Source organism: Tympanuchus pallidicinctus, unplaced genomic scaffold, assembly GCF_026119805.1.
Source record: "Tympanuchus pallidicinctus isolate F22 unplaced genomic scaffold, pur_lepc_1.0 scaffold16, whole genome shotgun sequence".
Lineage (NCBI taxonomy): Eukaryota > Metazoa > Chordata > Aves > Galliformes > Phasianidae > Tympanuchus > Tympanuchus pallidicinctus.
This window is the reverse complement of record NW_026294679.1, coordinates 12,787,504-12,807,093: the sequence shown is the minus strand read 5'-3', so window position 1 is coordinate 12,807,093 and position 19,590 is coordinate 12,787,504. Positions and strand designations below refer to the sequence as shown.

The 19,590-nt window shown below is 48.6% G+C and overlaps 1 protein-coding gene across 1 annotated transcript in view; it reads left to right on the top strand.

Moving 5' to 3' along the window:
• Positions 1-17,538, top strand: part of ARMH3 (armadillo like helical domain containing 3) — a 107,344-nt gene extending 89,806 nt beyond the window's left edge. The window contains exons 25-26 of the mRNA XM_052676738.1: positions 10,716-10,832; positions 15,570-17,538. Of these exons, the coding sequence (XP_052532698.1) occupies positions 10,716-10,832; positions 15,570-15,662 (210 nt within the window). The 3' untranslated portion in view covers positions 15,663-17,538. The remainder of the gene's footprint in view (positions 1-10,715; positions 10,833-15,569) is intronic.
• Positions 17,539-19,590: the final 2,052 nt, after the last annotated feature.

The following is a 19,590-nucleotide window of genomic DNA, read 5'->3' as shown; positions in this document are numbered from 1 at the left end:
CTCTGGCAGAGGCTTTAGTGCCTCCTGGGGTAGTGGTGAGTGGTGTTTCACCTTGCAGTCTTCTCATACTCTGCACAGCTTTGTTTTCTTCTCTCTGGGCATGGAATTACTGTTGTGCTGCACTGTTTGGCCTGGATTTTCCTCTCCCCTTGTTTCTTCCGTGTGGGACTGCTACCCGTCATGGTGCTGACAGCACACACATTTGTCAGGATTCCTTTACATGTGCCTCTTCCAGCATTTTACAGTCCTCACTTCTTGAACATGAGATGGTAGAATATAAAGTAGGTCGCTTTCTTTCCTTTCTGTTTTTCTCAGTTCTGCAGCTCTTGTGATCTTTGAATTCTTTCTGAGTGTCAGACAGTTCTGGAGACTTACGTGACAGGGAGAGCTCAGTGGTCCCCTGAAATCTCAGTAGTCATCTTTGGATTGGGCCTTAGCAGACCACTAGACCCTCTTTCTTCTTATCCTCACCATACCTCTCGACTACCCTGCTAATTAGTGCCCTTGACGTGTTTTTGAGAGATGAGAAGGAAGAGCAGTGACAGCTTTCCCAACACACAGCCGTCGCTGGCTGCTGTGATGCGTGCTGTGGCTGCTGCCAGGCCTGCCCTCCTGTTCAGACTGAGCTGATTGTAGCTGGCAGTTGTCGTCTCGAAGCAGTAAACCAAGTGAACGGCTCCGCTTATTACCATTTATAAACATACACCAAACAGAAGCTCTGGGCACAGCCACCAGTCAGTCCTTAAAAGGCATATGGGAGGAACTGGGTACTGCCAGAGTCAGACCACTGTACGTTTACAACAAAATCCAGCACTCTCTAGCACCTGAATTTTTCAGCTGGACAGCTTGCTTGCGTGTTTTCTTTCTTCTGTTTGTTTGTTTTTCCCATACAGCTCAAGGGGACAGAAGCATTGGAGTTAAATTATAGCACATTTCAGTGAAACTTGCTGTTGTGAGTGGTGCTCAGAACTGTGAGGTCAGGAGCCCATTAAATGCAGAGGTGTGCACCCCTTTGGCTTCTGTCCCTTGGTTCTCAGCAGGATAAACATGGCACCACTGTCTTCTTTGTTAACCCAAGGTGATAATAGACCCATGTGCTTTGTCTCGCCTTAGAGATGCAGACTCAGCTCTTGCAGAACTTTTCTGACATTCAAGATGGAGATACAAAGGGGTCTGCTCCAAAGCTTCCATACGAGCTGCCCTGGTGATGCTGAGCTCCTCAGTGGGCTGCTCATCAGACGTGCCTGGTTATGCAGGAAAACTCACACTTGTATTAGCATAAGGTACAATTTCTTAAGAAATTTGCAAAGCAAGCATGAAATCCTTTCTAAATAGAGTCAAAACTTCATATGCAAGAATAATATCAAGAGGGCAATGCGGCAGCAATTTGGGAGGAGCAGGATTTAAGATTCCCATTAAAACAAAAATAGTTGTGCAAATAAAACCACGAGCTGATGCAGTACAAATTAGCAGTTTTAAAACCTGGAGAAAAAGCAGCTGAGTTATTAATCCTTGAACTGAAGCCCCTAAGTCCTTTCAGCGAGTGACTTCTGCTTGTCGTCTAATCCTTTTGGAACGTGGAAAGCAGTCCCAGGGTTGTTCTCTGCCATGTAGTAAGAGGAAATTAACCAGTGAGCAAAAGAAATTGATTAATTGGCAACGGAAAGGAGCTGTGTATGCACTGTATCTAATTGCTTTTTATTTTTTGTGTCATCTTCCAACTTATTGGAAGACACAGGTTTGTGGGTTGCATATGCAAAAAAGTGCTTAAAAATAATTCACTGAGGCTTTGAACCTTCAGTTTCAAAGATCATTGTGAGCGTTGCCATGTATTGCTTTGGACAGCCTCTAATGGGGATGTTGCTCAGCCAAGCTGAATATTATGCAGTAGATATTCAAGCTGAAATTGAACACACCTTTCAGAATCACGGAGTAAATCAAATCTCATTTCCTTGCTTGCAGAGAACGTGGGCTGTGTGGGCTTTCTTCCTCCTCCTCCTCAGCAATTTTTATCCTGCCAGGTCAGAGCTCCTTTTCCTTATGAGAAATACTGAGTGAGTGGCTTCCCTGAGCCTTATTCAAAAACCCATCAGAGCTAATAGCTTTGAAAATGTTTGATGTCCAAGAGGCGCTTGGGAGCGCTAAATCCTCACAAAGGGATTTTTAGGCCATAGAACAATGATGTCCTCCGAGTGCTGCAGGAATTACTGTGGAGCTGGTATTTCCATTACTGATCCTGGAGATACGTATCCAGATATATGGTGAAGGAGAAACTGAGAGAGAAGCCTTGGTGATCGACCCCTTGTCCCCAGGTGAGAGTAGCATCACTCCTGGCTAAGCCTTCAGTAGTGCTGTACAAATACATCCCGTCTTCGTGCTTTTTGATTCAGAGAACAGGCAGTTCTGCAGGTTGCCACTCTGTGCTAAACAGCTCAGCTTGAGGATTCTACAGCCAGAGATGCTTTGCAGGAGAAGCACATGCTTTGTCCTCCTCATCCTTGGGAGAGAACGGCTTCAGTGCCAGCACAAGTCACCTTTGCCTTCAGCATCAAAGGTGGGCATTGAGCCAGCACAGTCATCTTATCTGGCTTACTAGCAATTAACGTTCCCTTTGTCGTGTGTTCTTTCTGTCCACCCAGCAGCCAAACCCCTGCAGAGGTAGCACGGTCACTCATGGAGGTGAGATGCCTCATTTCAGCCTCTGCTCAGCCACACCTTCTGAAGGCATTTGTCCTGTTTGATGTCTTGGGGTGGCTGCTGGGAGCACCTGAATTGTGACAGAGCTGGTGCTGGAGCACTGATGGGTTGGATGATTGTAAGAACAAACATTGCAGGGATAAATGCGATGTTCCCTGGCACGAGAGCCCTTCTGGTCCTCCAAGTATCTTTGGATTGCAAGATGCCACTTTACCATGGCAGGAATCCTTCTAGAGACATAGCTATTGCCCTTGGTCGCTTCTGTTAGGTATAAGGAGAAATGACTAGAAATAACAGGGAGTCAGCAACTTTAAGTGCCTTTGTGTTGTTTCAAAGAACGCACGCAGGTTTCTTTCCCTGAGAAGGACAGTGACAGGCAGCAGATGTTTCTTTTTTGAAAAATCTGACCTGCTTTCTGTGCGTGGTCCATGCCCAAATCTCTGCTCCCCCTCAAATTCAGTTTGCTGATAGCTGTCCTCCACATCTCCATTTCAATCAAGTGTCTCAGCCCTCTAAGTTCAGCATCTCACAAGGCTGCCCTTGCAAGTGATCCTCTTGAATAGCGGCCTCTTTTCTCACTAGCCTTTCAAATGCTCTTTCCAAATTAACTTAGTAATCAACTTTAAGCAGCTCTGTGATTTTTTTTAATTATATTTTTTCTACAGGCGAAAGACCTTTTTTCTGGTGGCCATGAGTGCATAAACAATCTCATTCTCTTTCAGCTCTGGTCATTGCCCAGATGGAGTTTGAGATGGATTGCACATTCCAACAGCACAAAAAGGGATAACTTAGCAAATTAAAACGTCAACAAGCTTTTCTCTTTCAGCGTGTCATATCAGAAATGATTTGGTTCTCTTATTTCTGTTGTCATCAGAGATGTTCTTTCTTTTTTTCCTAGCTGCACAGTGGAGATTAGAGTAGGATCCAGGGACGAGGAGTCAGTTGGGACTGATTTGATCCTGTCTCCTTTGTGGGAATCTCACTGCTCTCATAATTCTTAAAAACTTGCACAGTTGCAATCTCAGTTCCTAGGGAGCAGCCACGTGGTCTGTTCTTCCTCAGCCCTTCTCAGCTACTCCTGGTATCATCAGTGCACCCCGTTGTTCAGCTCCTTCAGTGCTTCTGTCCCAAATCCACTTTTAAGTTGTGTATTAGGATGCCTTAATTTGGAAATGAGTTTGAAGGAAGAATTATGGGCTCTATATTGCACTTAGATCAACTTAAACCAGTTGTGGAACTGCAGACTTAGAGCACGTTTGGCAACGACAGGATTTTCTGTTTATGTGGATCATCCTGCAGTTTTACAGCTGTCTGTTCCAATTCCAGACCTGCAAAGACATCCATAGTTAAAACTTTCATATGGATTGAGTCACACCAACTTCAGAGCACTGCCACCTTTCCCTATTAGCTAGCTTCCCTAGCATCCTGCTACAGCAGTTTTTGTCCCTAGGGGCAAAGCTGCTATTTGTAGCTAACAACTGACTACAGTTCTGTTTCTTTTGGGCCATATCTTTAGTGGGAATTTTTTCAGATTGAGGTTATAAGGCTCTTAGACTCTTGAAGCTGTAGGAAAGTCTGCTGGATGCTGCCATGCAGGGAAGGACTCTGGGAATCATTCCTCTAAGTCTGACAGCATTGGCTGAAGGCTCCACAGTCATCAGGAAGGCAAGCAGGGGATTAGAAAGTATTAGAGAAAAATAATCAAAATAAAGCAGTACTGTGTTGCCACTTTGTAAGGCTTTGATAACCCATGTTCTAAATGTTGAACATTGATTCAAGCTCCCGTATTTCAGAAAAGATGGTGTAGAACTGCAAAATAGTCCAAATACCATAGTGCTACAACCCAGCACAGCACCACACAGCTGTTTGCTCACTGCCCCCTGCATGGGATGAGGGAGAGAACTGGAAACAAAATAGAACTTGTGGGTTGAGGTAAATATGTGCTCATCTCATGTCTTGGTTGTCCACATTTCTTACTTGCTTTTAAAAGTTGTGGTTTTCCCCATCTCAAAATGAACTTGTCCATTTACCATTTGTAGTCAGCTTTCAACCCAAGTCCACTTGCTTCTGTCTTTCAGGTTAAATTGAATGGTAAGGGTGGTTTTTTTGCACAGCTTTTCCCAGAAGATGGTTGACTTAGGGGACATCTTAATTTCTTTACTAGAAACAAACTTCCTTATCTTCCTCTTTTCTCCTGGTGCACACCAGGCGTGCTGTTATCACCTCATCAAGACAATTTGAACCCAGAGTTGTGTATTTCCATTTCAGAATTTGCCAGGATGCTTTCTGCCTGCCATGCCTAGAAAGGTTTGATTTCTGACCTTTTCTTAAAATCTTCAGCTGCTGTTTTTTAGGTTCCTGTAGCTGTCTTTGATTTCTGTAACAGCTGTTTGTGTCCTGGCTTCTCAGGTCAGTTGCAGCAGGAGCCCACAGCTTACATCTTTAGTTTTAAACTTCTATCTTGTTTTTGGCAGCAGGGTTACTGACCTTAACTGGTCAGTTAACTGGTATGTTGGAAAGCTGCTGCTGACTGTTTTCTCTCTATGTTCAGGGAAACAAAATCTTCCTCTAAAAGAAGATAGCACGAGTGAACGTACACAAATCACAGCATTCATTTGCAGAATGCTGGCTGGCCAGGTAGGCTGAACTGTGAACAGGTAGTGTGCACAGTGAGCACAAGGATGCTCTTCTTGTTTTGGTGACAGCAGTTGATTTACTGCTGTGCTAGAATGCAGCTGGTGGATAAAAGCTTCTCTTGGAACAGCCTGTCACTTTTCAGCACTTAAGTTAATTGTGAGCTCAGTGGGGAAATAAAAAAATTAACGGTCCAGTCCATAGCTATCTGCAGTGCATTTGGAACCTTGGCAGAATTGCAAGTGCTCTCACATATGTAGCAGTGAGGAGTGTTTTCATAAATGCCACCAGCTGGAGAGAAGGGTTCACAACTTCAGAATGGGCTGTAACTCCAGAATAGCAGATCGATCTATCTCGGGGTTTTATGCTCCTGCCATCGTCCCGTCTGCTGCCTGCCTTCCTCACTAAGCTTCTAACAGCAGGGAAGTTCGTGGGCTCCCCTTCCTCCATTTCCTGGCAGATCTCCCTCTAGGTATGAAGGTCTACTTTGGAGGGGGTTTATTAACAGATGATTTTAAAGATAGTTGGTTGGTGTCGTGATATTTTGCTCTTTTCCTCTGCCTGGAATTTGGAAACGCCAGCGTTGTGCAGTGCATGGATGGTCGTTCTCATGGCAGAAATGCACCATACCCATTTTCTTCCCTTGAATGACACAATTGCCTCCTGGGTTTCGTCTTGATCTGTCCCACAGGAGCTTGGCGTGGAGACTTCCTGGTGGTGCTGGATGATGGTTCGGATTTGGGTCTTCGTGAAGTCAGATCCTCCATAGATTTTATCTGACACTATTTAGTAGTGACCCAATCAGTCTGGAAATGACACAGCTTTCAAAAAATATCCCAGTAAAGTTGAATGCCTTCTGGCTTCTGGTAGATGGTGATTTGGAAACCTTTGTGGAGCAGATAACTCTTGTCCAAAAGCAGGATGCAATTTCTGCTAGCAGCACTGGGAGAACAGCAGTTGTTTCTGAGTCAGTGCATCAATTATTTATCCTTCAAAGAAGCACCTGGTGGGCAGAGGAGGAAAGAATGCCACCGAACGCTCCCGCTTCATGGATGGAAACTGTCAACTTTTTAGGTTTGTGCCTTTAAAGATCACAGATCTTTGTATGATCATCGAACAAACGTCTGAGCTGCAGAAAGTCTGAGCCCAACATGAATGGCTGAGTGCTGAGATATGAGCAAAAGGGGATGTGAAGTGTCCTTCCTTGATGTTGCTGGGTAAAATAAAAATAATCTCTTACCTACTATCAAAACCTTTTGTCTTGTGTAGGGAAGTGGCAAGGCCTGGATTTCAGTACTGCAAGTTCAAATGGATGAAAGCAGCTCTCAGGAAGGTTCTGGGCCGTGGGGAGTTGTGTTTGGCTGGGCCCAGTGTGGTGCAGCACACAGCACAACTACCAGCAATGGCCAGGAGTGATCATCAGCAATGAAGGATCAAATCTGACACACAGAGGTGTAACTCCAGGCTCCTCGACACCGAGTGTCCTTTTGGGCAGCTGAGTACACTCTGTAGACCTTTCCCTCTCCAGCAATCTGAGCAGATCTCGTGTCTTAGTCCTGCATTGGTGCAGCCCTCTCTCATGCTTCAGAGGAGACATTTGCCTGTAATTGCTGTCACTTAATCGTTTGGGTTAGTGATCTTTTTTTACTCTTTCCAGGGATTTTTCCTGCCCTCGGGTTAGACAAGGCTGTTGCTCTCTCCTCTGAGAGTGAGGGCTGCGTGCACTGCTGGGGGCTGTGTTCCACCTCTGTGCAGCCCCAGGCTCGCTCTCAGCCAGCAGCAGGAGAGGGCTGGAGGTCCTTCGTGTGCGTGCAGGGCAGGCAGCAGGTGCTTGGTGCAGGGGATGTGGGGCATGGGAGTAGGAATGGCAAGGTGTTGTGTATTTTGTACATGCGTGGTGTGACAGCTTGCATCTCACGCCCAGATCTTCCTTTCCCGCTGTGTTCATCAGGCCTACTTTGCATCTGTGGATGTGTGCTGTACACAGGAATCTGAATTGTGACTGTCATAGCAACATCCTCTTCCTCTTAGCATTCAGGAACATGGGATTAAGACTCATGGCTTGATTAGTTTGGGGGTGAAGGGTGATGTTGGAGCACCAGCACTGCATTTAGCTCCAGAAGAGCTGCAAAGGTAAGGTGGTGCTGGGCAGAGAAGGCTTCATGCTGCTGCCTGTCCCAGGGTGGGTGAATGGGAGCTGCTTCCTGCACAGCTGGGTAGTGCTGACAGCCTGAGTGGATCCTCTCTGAGCTTGGCTCAGGCAGAAGGGGAGAAGGAGTTGAGTGCAGCAGGGGTCTGGGCAGAGTCTGTTTGGAAATGTGGCAGCTGTGTGCTTGTTTTTATTTAACTTCTAATTATTTCGTTATCTGCTTTATCTTTGGCACTTCTGGGGATTAATTCTAGCATAGACTCCATCCTGCATCAGCAACTTTTAAGTTGCTCTGTGAGAAGTGCCATTTGGAAAAAAAGAAATCATTTTCCATAGTAATTAGAAGATACTATTGTAAAATTTGTGTCAATTATCTAGCACTTTGTATGGAGAGGCAATGGCCTCTTTGTAGCCCAGGTGACAGCAGCCTTTTCATTACAGTGAGGAATGTTGCTGTTCAGTTGGATTCACTATAGAGAAATGCTTGGGGACAGCGAGTTGTGCGTGCAGCTTAGCGCGGGGGAAAGGTTTGTACTAAATCTGGAGGAAAGAAACCAATTGAAGGACTCCAGTATAAAATGCACATCAGGCTTTTAATGGAATAGGAAACCTTAACGTCTCTTTTAGCATCTTTCCTGTGGATGTGGTTATGGGCATGGTGAGGATGGGTTGACTGGAGGATCTTAGGGGTCTTTTCCAACCTTGATGATTCTATGACTGTGATCTCAGTTCTGATGTTTTCTGCTCTTCCATGGAGACTTCTAGGGAAAATGGGTTGGGCAGGATGTTGAAAGAGAAATGCGTCACTCTTGAAGTTAAATTCTCCTAGGTCTTTTGTACTGGAGAAAAGCACAGATGAAGGTATTGTGCATTTAACTCACAAGGACACCCTTGCAGTCGCTTTCCTGAGCAGAAGTCAAAGCAAGTGTAAAAAAGGCAAAGGATACCAGCTCAGGATGTTGTCACATGGAGGATGTGAGTGTTTGTCATCTGTACAGAATGCTGATGCCTTTCAAACCTTCATGTTAGAAGTTCTTAATACCTTCTGCTGCAGTCTTTAACCTCTCTTCTGTCTAGCAGCTGCATCTTAAAGAGCAGATGGAATTGTCTCGAGGATGGCAGGTCCTAATCTCAGTAACAGTTCCTATCCATTACAGAGTATAAGTGAAATGATCTGTGAGTGGGTTTATCTCAGATCCCACGTAGCATTTTTTCTCCGCGGCAGCAAGGAAGGGAAATTATCAGGCAGTGAAGAAAAGCTGTTTATTTTTAACTTACCCTTTCTTTTTAAGTTCTATTTCATAATTAAAAAAAGATAAGACATGGAAACCAATGACTGTTCACAGCTAAAGGGATAAGCTGATCTCAAGTTCACTGCGGAGATCGTGATAAGGAATGAGTAACACGGCAGGGCTTGGGGTCTCTCGCTCCTTCCCTGTCCTGCTGGAGCAGCACAGAGTGGTGAGCTGCCTTTCAGAGGTGGCACAGGATGGCTGATTTATGGGGTGCTGTTTACAAGGCTCACTGCTGCCTCCGGTGAACTACTCCTCACCTGTCAGACAGGGCTGCTCCCCCGTGTCTTACTAATCTTGGTCAGTTTGGCTTCCTCCGAGTGACAGGAGGACAGCCCTCTGATTCATGCCAGCTGCTGGATGCTCCCTTGCTCAGCAGGTGCATTACACTTCTGATCTCTGTCCCTAGTGGATAGTTGTACCCTAAACTAAATCATTCCTGTACCTAGTGTTCTGTCTTCCATCATTGCTCTTGGCTCTGTATTTTTTCTCCCAACTTCTGCACACAGCAGTAAGAGGGCCAGAGTGAATTTGGAGTTGGCTGTTACTGCAAAGAGTTCTTCCTTTGCCAGTGGAGCTGACAAACAGAATTAGGAAATGAGTCTTCCTGGAGAGGTGACTGCATGCTCCTGCAGCAGCAGGACACTGACAGGCTGTTCTGAAATAACCTCACAAATTATAACATAACCTCAGTATTCGCTTCTCTGACTTGTCTCTGCAGCGCTGGAGGGCAGTCGAGCTGTGAAAAGAGTGCCATGGGGCCATCTCACCAAGCAGCCACTTCTGAGTCCCTTTTTTATGGCCAGCCCTCATTTGGGTGATGTCCTTTGAGTTCTGCCATAGTGGGAACCTTGCACTTAGCCTGCATAGGGCAGGGTGCTCTTCTTTTCCACTTTGCACCCTATGTCATGCTCATGGCTGCATGTAAGCTTCTGTAATGCAAACTTCAGATGCTGATATTGTTGATATCTGTGCTTCTGTTAAGCTCTGAGACCAAGTGGTAACAGCCTAGGAAGGAAATTCCTGTGTTTAAGAGAACTGTTTCAAGCATACGTTTTACCCAGGAGTGCTGAGCTATATGGTTCCTGGTAGGAAGATTATTGCCACTTGCCGTCTCACAAGTGCTTTGAGGAATGGATTTGTCCAAGCAGTGCTTTGAAGCTAAAAAGTATTGTGGGAGTGCCTCTTGCTGTCCCCGAGATAGGAGAGCAGATAGTTCATTAGGGCAGAGACGTATAGCTATGAATTTGCAGTGCTGGGAGCAGAGCAAGGCAGCAGCATAAGCAGAGTGATTTGGCTGCAGCGACTGTAGGCAACAAAAAGGTATCTCCTGGGCAGGAAAACCTGGATGTGCAGCTCCACTTGTTTCTAATGCCAGAATTCATTACAGACTTGGTTTTACCTTGGTGTCTATCAAGTTTGCTCCCATCGGCAGAGAAGTGCAGTGCTCAGTACGGAGGCTGAACTGAGCCACTGTAGAAGCCAACATTTAAGCAGATTGTGAATTGTAATTAGCAAGCAAGTGGTGTGCTGACAAACCAGCATCGTGAGGAGCTGGGGGTCAGGCAAGCCTGTGTTTGCATAGTGCCTACTGTGTTACGTTTGGGTGTGTGCACGTGGTGATTAGCTGCTTCACTTAGTGAGATCACATTTACATCTCCTGTGATGTAATTGCATTTGGGAACTGCTGCTGCCATAGTTAGAGGCTCATCCACTATTCTTGTGAAAGCAGAAACTCTGTAGATTTGAGGACTTCCTTACTGGCATTAAGAATATTTTCGTGCCCACCTCCATTTTATTAGTCATGTACCAAATATTGACTGTTAAAGCCATTTATGTTGCAAAAACAGGTGCCAGAGATGTGATCTACCCCAGCCTTATTGTAAGGCTGTGCAAAGGCACCTGCAACTGATTCTTCTGCTGCATTTGACTGTCTTTGGCAGGTTTTGGAAGTGGTACGCTCCAACTATGACACGCTGACCCTGAAGCTGCAGGATGGCCTGGATCAGTACGAGCGTTACTCCGAGCAGCATAAGGAGGCTGCCTTCTTCAAAGAGCTGGTAAGCTGCAGAATCAATGGCTCTGTTCTGAAGCTTTTGCTTAGGATCTGAGTGGAGGCATTTGGGGTATAGTTGAGCAGCCCAATTTGTTGAGGGCTGCACCCAAAGGTGGGGCAAGGAGTTGAATCCACACACATGCTGTGTGTTGGCTGATCTGAAACCCTGTAGCTCCCTTCCCTGCAGCCTATGGCTAAGGAGGAACCACCAGGCTGTTGAGGCCATCAGATAGTCTCTGTTCCTTCTTTGTGTGGGGATCTAACGTGCTTTGTGGTGATGAGTGTGTATGTTGGAAGAGCTGACTTCTTGATTTTATTGCACAGAGCACGAGTCTTTTTGGTGTTGTTAGTGAGGCTGCACACTGTGGGGCTGAGCAGCTTGTGGTGCTGGTCACACACCTGCCTGCACAGACCTTCCTCCATCGCTCCCAAAATCAGGTTCCCAGGGAAAGAAAGCAACGGCATTCTCCATTCTCTAGCAAAGTCCCTTCCTTAGAGAGCAAATGGTAGGAAGCATAACAAAAAGCAATTCACTGAAGACAAAGCAGCGTCCATATAATCTGGGCCGGTGTTCTTCAGCAGCCCAATTTGCTCGCCCTGCTGCAGGGAGCTGCGTTTCGGTTGTTGGGTCAGGGCATTTCCCATCCAACAGAGCTGGTGTTTTTGTAGTAGCCCTGAAGGAAAGCCTGGTTTTTCCTCGCTTTAAAACCGTTTCGACTTGAGCGAGAGGAGCATTCTCTGGCTGGCAGCTCTTTCCACCAGTTTGAGCAGCGATTGTCTCTTGCAGCTCTGTCCGCTGATTGATGAGTAACTGAGGCCAGCCCACTCCATCACGAGCCTGCATGAGTCTGGGACTGTTACGCCTCCTTCTGTCTAATGTGCTCCAGAGCAGGCACGCCTGAGTTGCTTTTGATCCCTTATGCAGCATACTGTTTAACCTTTTAATGTTTTTTAGGTCGTTTCAGTACTAACCACCGAGTTAGGATATGGGCAAAAGCCATTTCTGACCACTTTTATGTTTTTCTTTGCTGCTTTGTGCCTGTTCTTTTTCCTGCCTTGCTGTTTGATACCATATCCAGAATGCACGCGAGGTAGCCTCCTTGTAACAGGCTTCTGTAGCCTGGTAATAGAACACATCCATGTTTCTGCTGTCATCTGCTCTGTCCCAGGGGTTCCTGCCCTCCTCAGCCAGCTTCTCCTTCCCCAGCCTCTCGGCCACGTGCTTCCTGTGTGCCCTGCTTTCCATTTGGCCTGGCAGGAGCTCTGGCTGATTGATTAAAATGGCATTCTTAGCTCTAAGATCATCACAGCTACAAAACAGTTTGGCTGTTTTTTTTTTTTATCTTGTAGCCCCTTTTTTGTGTATGCGTGATTCCTCCAAATTCTGCATCATTTAAGAATCTGTTTAACGTAATCCAGGCCCCCCTCTGAAAATTACCACCAGCCACCCCTGGGACCTTCTCCTCAAGAGCAAGTGATGCCTGAATAATTACTGTCTAAACAGGCTGATTGACCCAGTTGTGAAACAGTTTAATCCACACTTCTCTCGATGCCCTGAGAATTGGGACCCTATTAAAGGTTTTTTACTCACAGCTACAGAAAATCCCCTGCTTTCCATTAAGCTGTTCCCTCAGCACAGCAGGAAATCAACGTGATAGGTTATGATTTGTCTTCGGCAAACCTGGCTCTCCTGTCATCCACGCTGTTTTTCCTCCAGGTGCACAGAAACGGATGGCTTTATTAATTGTTCTCACAGCTCATCGAAAAGGCCCTGCCCTGTTCTCCCCAAATCCCCTTCAGACTGGAGAGCTGGCTTCATTTTACTTCAGCTATGGTTGTTGCTGGTGTGGTGCTGGGTAACCTCCCCATACCTGGTGCTCTGTGCTTAGCTGTTGAGATTGCAGGATTTTGTGGAGGGGGAAAGGTGAAGTGGATTTGTTTTGTGGGCCCTCCTACTGAAAGAGCAGGGCTGCTGGGGAGCTGCTGGTTTCCAGTGCAGTTTCCAAGCTCACCCTGGTATCATCCTGTCTTCCTAAACAAGGTTTGTTTTGCAAATAACTCTTTCCAGGTTCTGCCTGGCTTTCTTGTCCCTATCTCTAACTGTGGGATAAAGCAAACCCTGCTCGGTGGGGAATGACATGCAGGAGCCATTTTCCTCTCCAGCCTTCTTTTCATCTCCCTTTGCTCCCATTAAGTGGGTGAGCAGAAACTTCCCCGGGCCATTCTCTTGGCTCCTTTATGCTTAGAAATCTTGTTCTCACTCCTTTGACATGCTTTGCTAATGCACTGCTGCAGTGCTCTGGCTTTGCCTCTGTGCTGCTCTTTCTTGCTAATCCCAAAGAAAAATCTGCTTTCTTCTCCCATTCCCTGTTCAAAGAAGTTTTCAAAGGCTTTGTGACATTGTGGTGGAAGGTGATGTGCAGAGTGTTTGTATCAGCTGGGTTTTCTGGCCTGTTGTGCCACCTTTGGGGACCCAGAAAAAGGAAGTTAGGAGGTTTTCTAACTTTTTTTTCTTCTTTTTCTTTGAAACACTGGGGATGACATTTGAGGTCCGTGCTGCTTTGATAGAGTGAGCAGTATGGATGTAGGCTTCTGGACCCTCATGTTGCAGCTGCAGCAATACACAGACACCCAGCATCTTTCCAAAGGGCTCACTGTCTGCAGCTGGATGGGTTTCAGTGGAGTCTCAAAATAGTCTGATTAGGGATTGATTTCTGCAGGGGAAATTACACTAATTTGACTTTTAATTAGATATAGCAGTCAGCGTAAACCTTCCTCCCATTGTACAAATCTCTTAAGAGCTGCTTGTTGATTGGAAACAGGTTTAATTGATGGAACTTGCTACAAGATAGGAGTAACAGTGCAGTGTTGCACAAATCCAGCTATAATGACCCAAACTAGAACTGAATAATGTTTTCCTCTCATGGTCAATGCCTCCCATTCTTTCATCCTTCCCTCTGCTCTTTGTTCTCCATGTGATGCATTTCATGCATTTCCCATTTCTCCAAAGTCTGTGAGCTAAATGAGATCCAAGCTACTAATAGAGAGCAAACAATTCTAAAAGCTCTTCAGCGTGCTCTGTACAGAAGCAGGAGAGGACACACACTGCTTTATTTCCTTGCAGAACGAATGTTACAGCTCTGAGCTTACTTTCTGGGGCTTGTATCTGCCTTCCTGAAGAGATCTGGCAGCTCCCACGCCAGCAGCCTGCTGCTGCTCCAGAAGTGCTCCTGGGAGTATCCTTGTGGCTGGAGCAGCTCGGCCAGCCTGCAGGAAGCTCCTCAAGTTCCTCCTTGCTGCAGGCGGACACCTGGCTGCTGGCTGCTCTTCCAACCCCAAAAGAGGAATGAGCTCCAGCTCCCTGTGCTGAGCCTTGGTGCTGGAGATGATTCAATTTAGCTTTAATTTGAGCTATTCTTACCTTTAGAGCCGGTCGACTCAGAACTGCTTGTTATGTTGGAGCAGAAGAAATGCTGGGCAGAGATCTGCAGAGATGTCAGGGTCCTTTTGTGTGCCATTATCCCGCCTGCTCCTCTCCCACATTTGTGCTAAGGCAGATCCAGGTCTGTCTCCACTACTTTTGGCCTACGTTGGAGTAAGCTGTTCTTGAAACCTGGATCTATCTTGAAGTGAAAACCTCAGCTATCCATTCCCTTGCTTCACAACCTGCAGGGTTAAAAGTATTTCCTCTTTTCCAATGTAAATCTTTTGTCTTAAATTAAGCTAAATATTTCTTGCCCCATCCCTGGGGAGCCGGGGAGGTATTATTACTCACTGTTCTCTTCCTGACCTCATTTTACATATTGGAGAGTGTTTGCTCTGTTCCTCCTAAACCTTCTCTTTGCAGACTAAATAGGCTTAATTTCTTCTGCTCTGCCCCACAGCTACAATTTCTGCTAAGCCTTGTGCTCTCAGTATTTGTCAGTTCAGCTTCTCTGCTGCCTCACCGTCCTTACAAACCTGTATATGTGTATGAATTCAGTGCCTCCTACGGCTGATGCCTGGCCCCAGCAGCAGTTCCTGAAGCCAGGGGCTCGTTTCTGCTTGTTCCTTCCGTTGTTGGGACCCACAGAAATGCTCCTGGACTGAACAGGGATGCTGGCTTACACTACTTGCAGCATCTTTCTGCCCTTCCTCTTCCCCCATCCCATCCCCCAGGGCTGCAGGAGGGGCCTCACCAGTGTAAACTCCTCCTTCAGCCCCCGGTATCAGATCCCTTATTTTGCTTCTATTTATTTCATCCCTCAGTGCTTTTAAAAAGCACAGAGCACTAACCAGGTCAGCAACAGCCTTATTATCACAGGCTCCGAGTCTCTGGGAACTGTAATCCCGTTGTTTGGATGAGCTCGTGTCACTTTTGCTTTCTGTCGCTGCTGCACAGGCGCTGACACAGATGATGTTTGACTCTGTTTTCTCGTTGCCGACTGCAGCTGAGATGGAGCCCAGAGTGGGGCAGGCACTCAGGGATGGGAGCTGCTGTGCCACGGGGCTGCCCACCTCTTCCTGCAGGCTGCGGGGGTGGCTGCGAGTCAGGCATCATTAAGGGGGGAAGATGCTCCTCGGAGACAGCTGGCCGTGCAGCATCAAGTTCAGGGCACTCAGCACAGAATATGCAGAAAACTGGCTGCAGCAAGTCCTCTAGAGCTATCACAGTTTCATGCTGAGCTGTGTCGAAGCCGCTGTGCCTCCCGAGAACCAAAAAGCATCCTTTGGCTAAAACATCTTGCTCTCCCTCCATCAGGTTCGGTCCATCAGCATCAACGTGAGGAAGAATCTTGCTTTCAACACGCTGAGCCAGGAGCTCCTGCTGAAGGAATTCTCCACCATCTCTTGAAGCAGAGACGCAGCCGCTGCACAGGGCTGACTAGAGATGGGCCTGGCTGGACAGGGACACCCATCTGCAGCCTTCCACCTGCAGAATGGACTGCACTTCTTCCAGGGGAGAGCCTTGCTGCTGTGTGTTTGATCCCAAAGGCGTGTGTTTCAATGGGACTGTGGCTGAGGAGAGGTGGTCGGCCTATGGAGGAGGAGGAAGCAATTCTGTACGGTGCCAGGGGGGTGGGCAGCTGTTTCTGTGAAGCAGCAATGGGAGATTCCCTCTGCAGCCTCAGGGAGGATGAACTGGAAGCCTTCGTAGCAGAGGTGAGGAGAGCTCACAACCAAAAGAATAAACTCACTCCAGCTGTGTGAGGCAGTGCTGGGTGGAAGTCGCTCGTCTGTTCTGTGGGAAAGTTCTCCAAGCCCTAAAAGCTCTCTGGATCAACCGTCCCTCCTGCACCATAGGTCAAATCCACTGCCGTCCTGCTGGGAAATCTGGGGGGATGTAAGATCAGTTCCCACGAGAGTAGGCTCCAGTCGCTGCTGGTTTCACGTCAGACCGTGTTGCTTGAACCAAACCATCAAATTACTGAAGAAGGAGAAATTTTGCCTCCGAGGTCTGGTTGAGCCAGCGTGAGGGATATTGGCCACCAAAGTGAGTGCTGTGTAACTGGAGGCCAGCTCCGGTTGGGGTCACTGCTGCTTCCAGCAGCCCGGCACATCTCTGCTGTTTATAGGTTTGAGGGAAATTTTTAGATATTCCACTTCATGGGGCAGAGGAGGGCCGTGTCCCTCCCCACTCCCCTTGCTGCCCATCAGAGACTGCATTGTGACAATCCTCTTCCTCACAGGAACGTCTGTCTTGCCTCTGTTTGCAAGTGCATGGTGAGCTTCCTGAGCTGACGAATCCCCAGTTTTTCCTTGTGTGTAGCTTGCAGCTACTGCAGTTAAAACACAGATGCAGAAGTAGTTAATCACTTTCTAGCTTGTCCTTCTGTTTTCCCTAAGCAGCCTGCAGCAAACGTTCCAAGAGAAGAGCTCCAGGATGGTGCTTAGGGGCACAGGGAGACCTTTCTGCTCAGTGTGTGGAGGAGCCCAGGGAGGGCAGAACCTGTGCTGAGTGCCGTGTCGGGCTGCCAACTCAGGGATATGCAGCATAAACACCTTCTCCCTGTTGTGCATTTTCAGCTCCCACCAGTGATGTTAGGACCTGGCTCCGTAGGTTGAACTAAAGAAGTTGTTTGCATCCCAGATCTTTTTTTTTTTTCTTCTAGAAAATGAGAAGGAAAAAACAAGTGCCTGGCCCTGCCCTTAGCCTCACAGGTTGGAGTGCTTATTCTCTGCCAGTTTTAGGCAATGTTTATTCATGTCAACACGTACCAATTACTTTCATGTTTCATCTTTACCTGCCGCGAGGATGGGAAACCTAAAGCTGCGTCCTTGGCTGCAGAGCCTGCTAGGTGCTGTGTCCTCCTTGGGAGCATCAGCTTCTCCCCGCAGAGGCTGCTTGCTGCAGCACGGAGCTGGCTGGCTTCTGTCAGCTGAGCCAGATCCTTACCTGCTGCTGTGCCGTGTGGGTGCGTGTCAGCAGGATGCTGCTGGGCCAGCAAATGGGCTGCAGGAAGCCACTCAGCTCGAGAGCAGGCTGGGGCATGTGGAAGGTGCTCATTTCTCCACTGGCAAAGGGGTGGGAATGATCGCTGTCTCCCTCGTGCTGTCCCCTTGCTGCCATGAACCTGGGCCGTGGGTGGGAGCAGCTCCTGAGGTTTTCCCCACCAGAGGCTGAGCTGGGGAAGACTGCCATGCACGTCCCCTTGTCATAGTGTCACCACCCCAAGCACTGTAAATTGGTGTACATACGTACCTAGAGCTCAATAAATAGCAGAGCCCTGCCTGTGTGGTGTGTGCACTGTTTGTCACCACGGGGACAGCCGGGGGTGGCCCTGTGCCCAGCACGTGCTGTGTTGGCAACCTGAGCTGAGCAGAAAGCCATGGAGCTCCAACGTCCTGCCCAAGGCTGGTTGTGACCCCAGGCTTTCCTGTGTCCCATCCGCACCCTTGAGTGTATTTTATTACACCTAATTCATAACCCAGTCTATTACTGGAAGAGCTGTTTCTGAGGCTTGGCGAGTGTGGGGAGAAATCAGATTCCTGCCTTTAAATTAGGCTGCCGCTGCAGGGAAACAAATAATTTACAAAATAATGACCGAATTCTGTAGGAGAAAAATGGAGTTTGAGCTAAACTTTGGAGAGAGTTATTAAAAATTGATTTGCAAGTGCTGCTGTGATTTTTGCTATCAGCCTCATGGCTCGTACAGGTCCCATTTTTCAAGCCAAGCTGAGGGAGAGGTGGCTCTCGGAAGGGGGGGGGACCCTCCTCGTCCTGCTCAGTGGCCTTTCAGGAAGCTGCAAGGGAAGCGGTAACGTTGGGGAGCTTCAGGCAGCCGGCGGGGGCAGTGTGCAGCGGGCCTTCGTCTGGACCATGCAGTGAGTAGGAATCATAGGGCGGGCTTACATCGCCTGCTGCCAACCTGTGCTGCAGGACTTTGCCGGGCTCTGCGGCTGATGAAGCTCATGCTGGGCTCTGCTCGGCGGCCCCTGCCCTCCTGTGCCGTCCCTCCAGGGCTAATTGAATCACGGGGCTGGAATTGAATCCAATTGAATAGATCAAATGAGCTGGGTTTGCCGCTCGCTCGCTCGCTGTGTCCCACCAGCCCGCCGCTGGATCCAGGAGCTCTTGGAGTCCCATGATGGGACGGGGAGGCTGTTGGCAGCTCTGGGCTGTGCTCTGCCTGCTGCTGCTGAGGCAGGAGAGCCTTCAGCCCTCGCCGTGACCTGCAGCCCCACTGCGCTCTGGAGCCAGCAGTGCTGGGCACCATCTCCAAAGTGGGATTAATGGCACGTGCTGAGAGGGGCTATTGATGACCGTGGCTTTAAAATACTGCTAACAGTGGATAAAGCCTCGTGATTTAGAGCACTCGGCAATTACATCTCTGAATTTTCCTAAAGATAGGCTCAGACTCTAAGCCCTCCTCTCTGCTTTTCCGATAGAATTAATGGGGATGGAGATATACAATTAGACAAGGCGAAGGCTGGGAGGGCAGATCGATGCCTCGCGGTTACCTAATGAAGTGTTAAACTACGCCTTCTTCCCTCCCCGTGCCCCACAGCGGTGTGATGGGCTGATCCCAGCGGGCTACCGGGGTGAGAGCTCCCGTGGCCTTCCGCCCGGGTTTGCTGTCCTGCTGTGCCGGGCTTTTTGCGCCGTGCACGTGGGAGCGACTCAGGATGAGGGCTTGGTGCTGAGCCTGGGATTTTTGGTGGGGTCTGCAGGAACGGATGCTGCCAGCAGCTGCTCCCAGCCCTGTACTCATCCCCTCTCCTCCACACCAGAGAAAGCTGTGCTCCGTCCCCACGGAGCGGCAGTGCTGCTATCCTTTATCTAAGCGGTGCTGACAGGTGACTGATGGGCCACCTGGGAAATGCACCTCGTGCCGGGTTCGATGCCATCGGCTGATGTTCAGCCCTGTGAGTGCACACGGGTGGCACCGGGGGTACAACACCCCTAGCGCCCTGCAGAACTGAGCAGGGATGGATGGGGCAGGCAAGGGTACAGCTGGCTCCCGGGGCCGGTCGCGGGAGACGTGCCCAGCGAGGGGGCTGTCCCCATTTCTACGCCGCGGGGCAGCGGGCCGTCCATGGGGCTGCCCCACGGCACCTCTGCCCCCCAACAAGCCCCCCGCCTTTCTCAGCCTGGCACGGCATCTCTGGCTGTGCTGCAGGAGCGCTGAGCGGGGATAAAAATAGCCGCGTTCACCTCCCGAAGGACCGGGGCTGAGCAGAAGTCGATCCGCTTCCCCGCGCAGCGCCGCTGGGCCGGCCGTGCCCGCGGCGCTGATCCCGGGCAGCTGGAGCCCGTGGGGCGCAGCTGGCAGCGCTCCCTT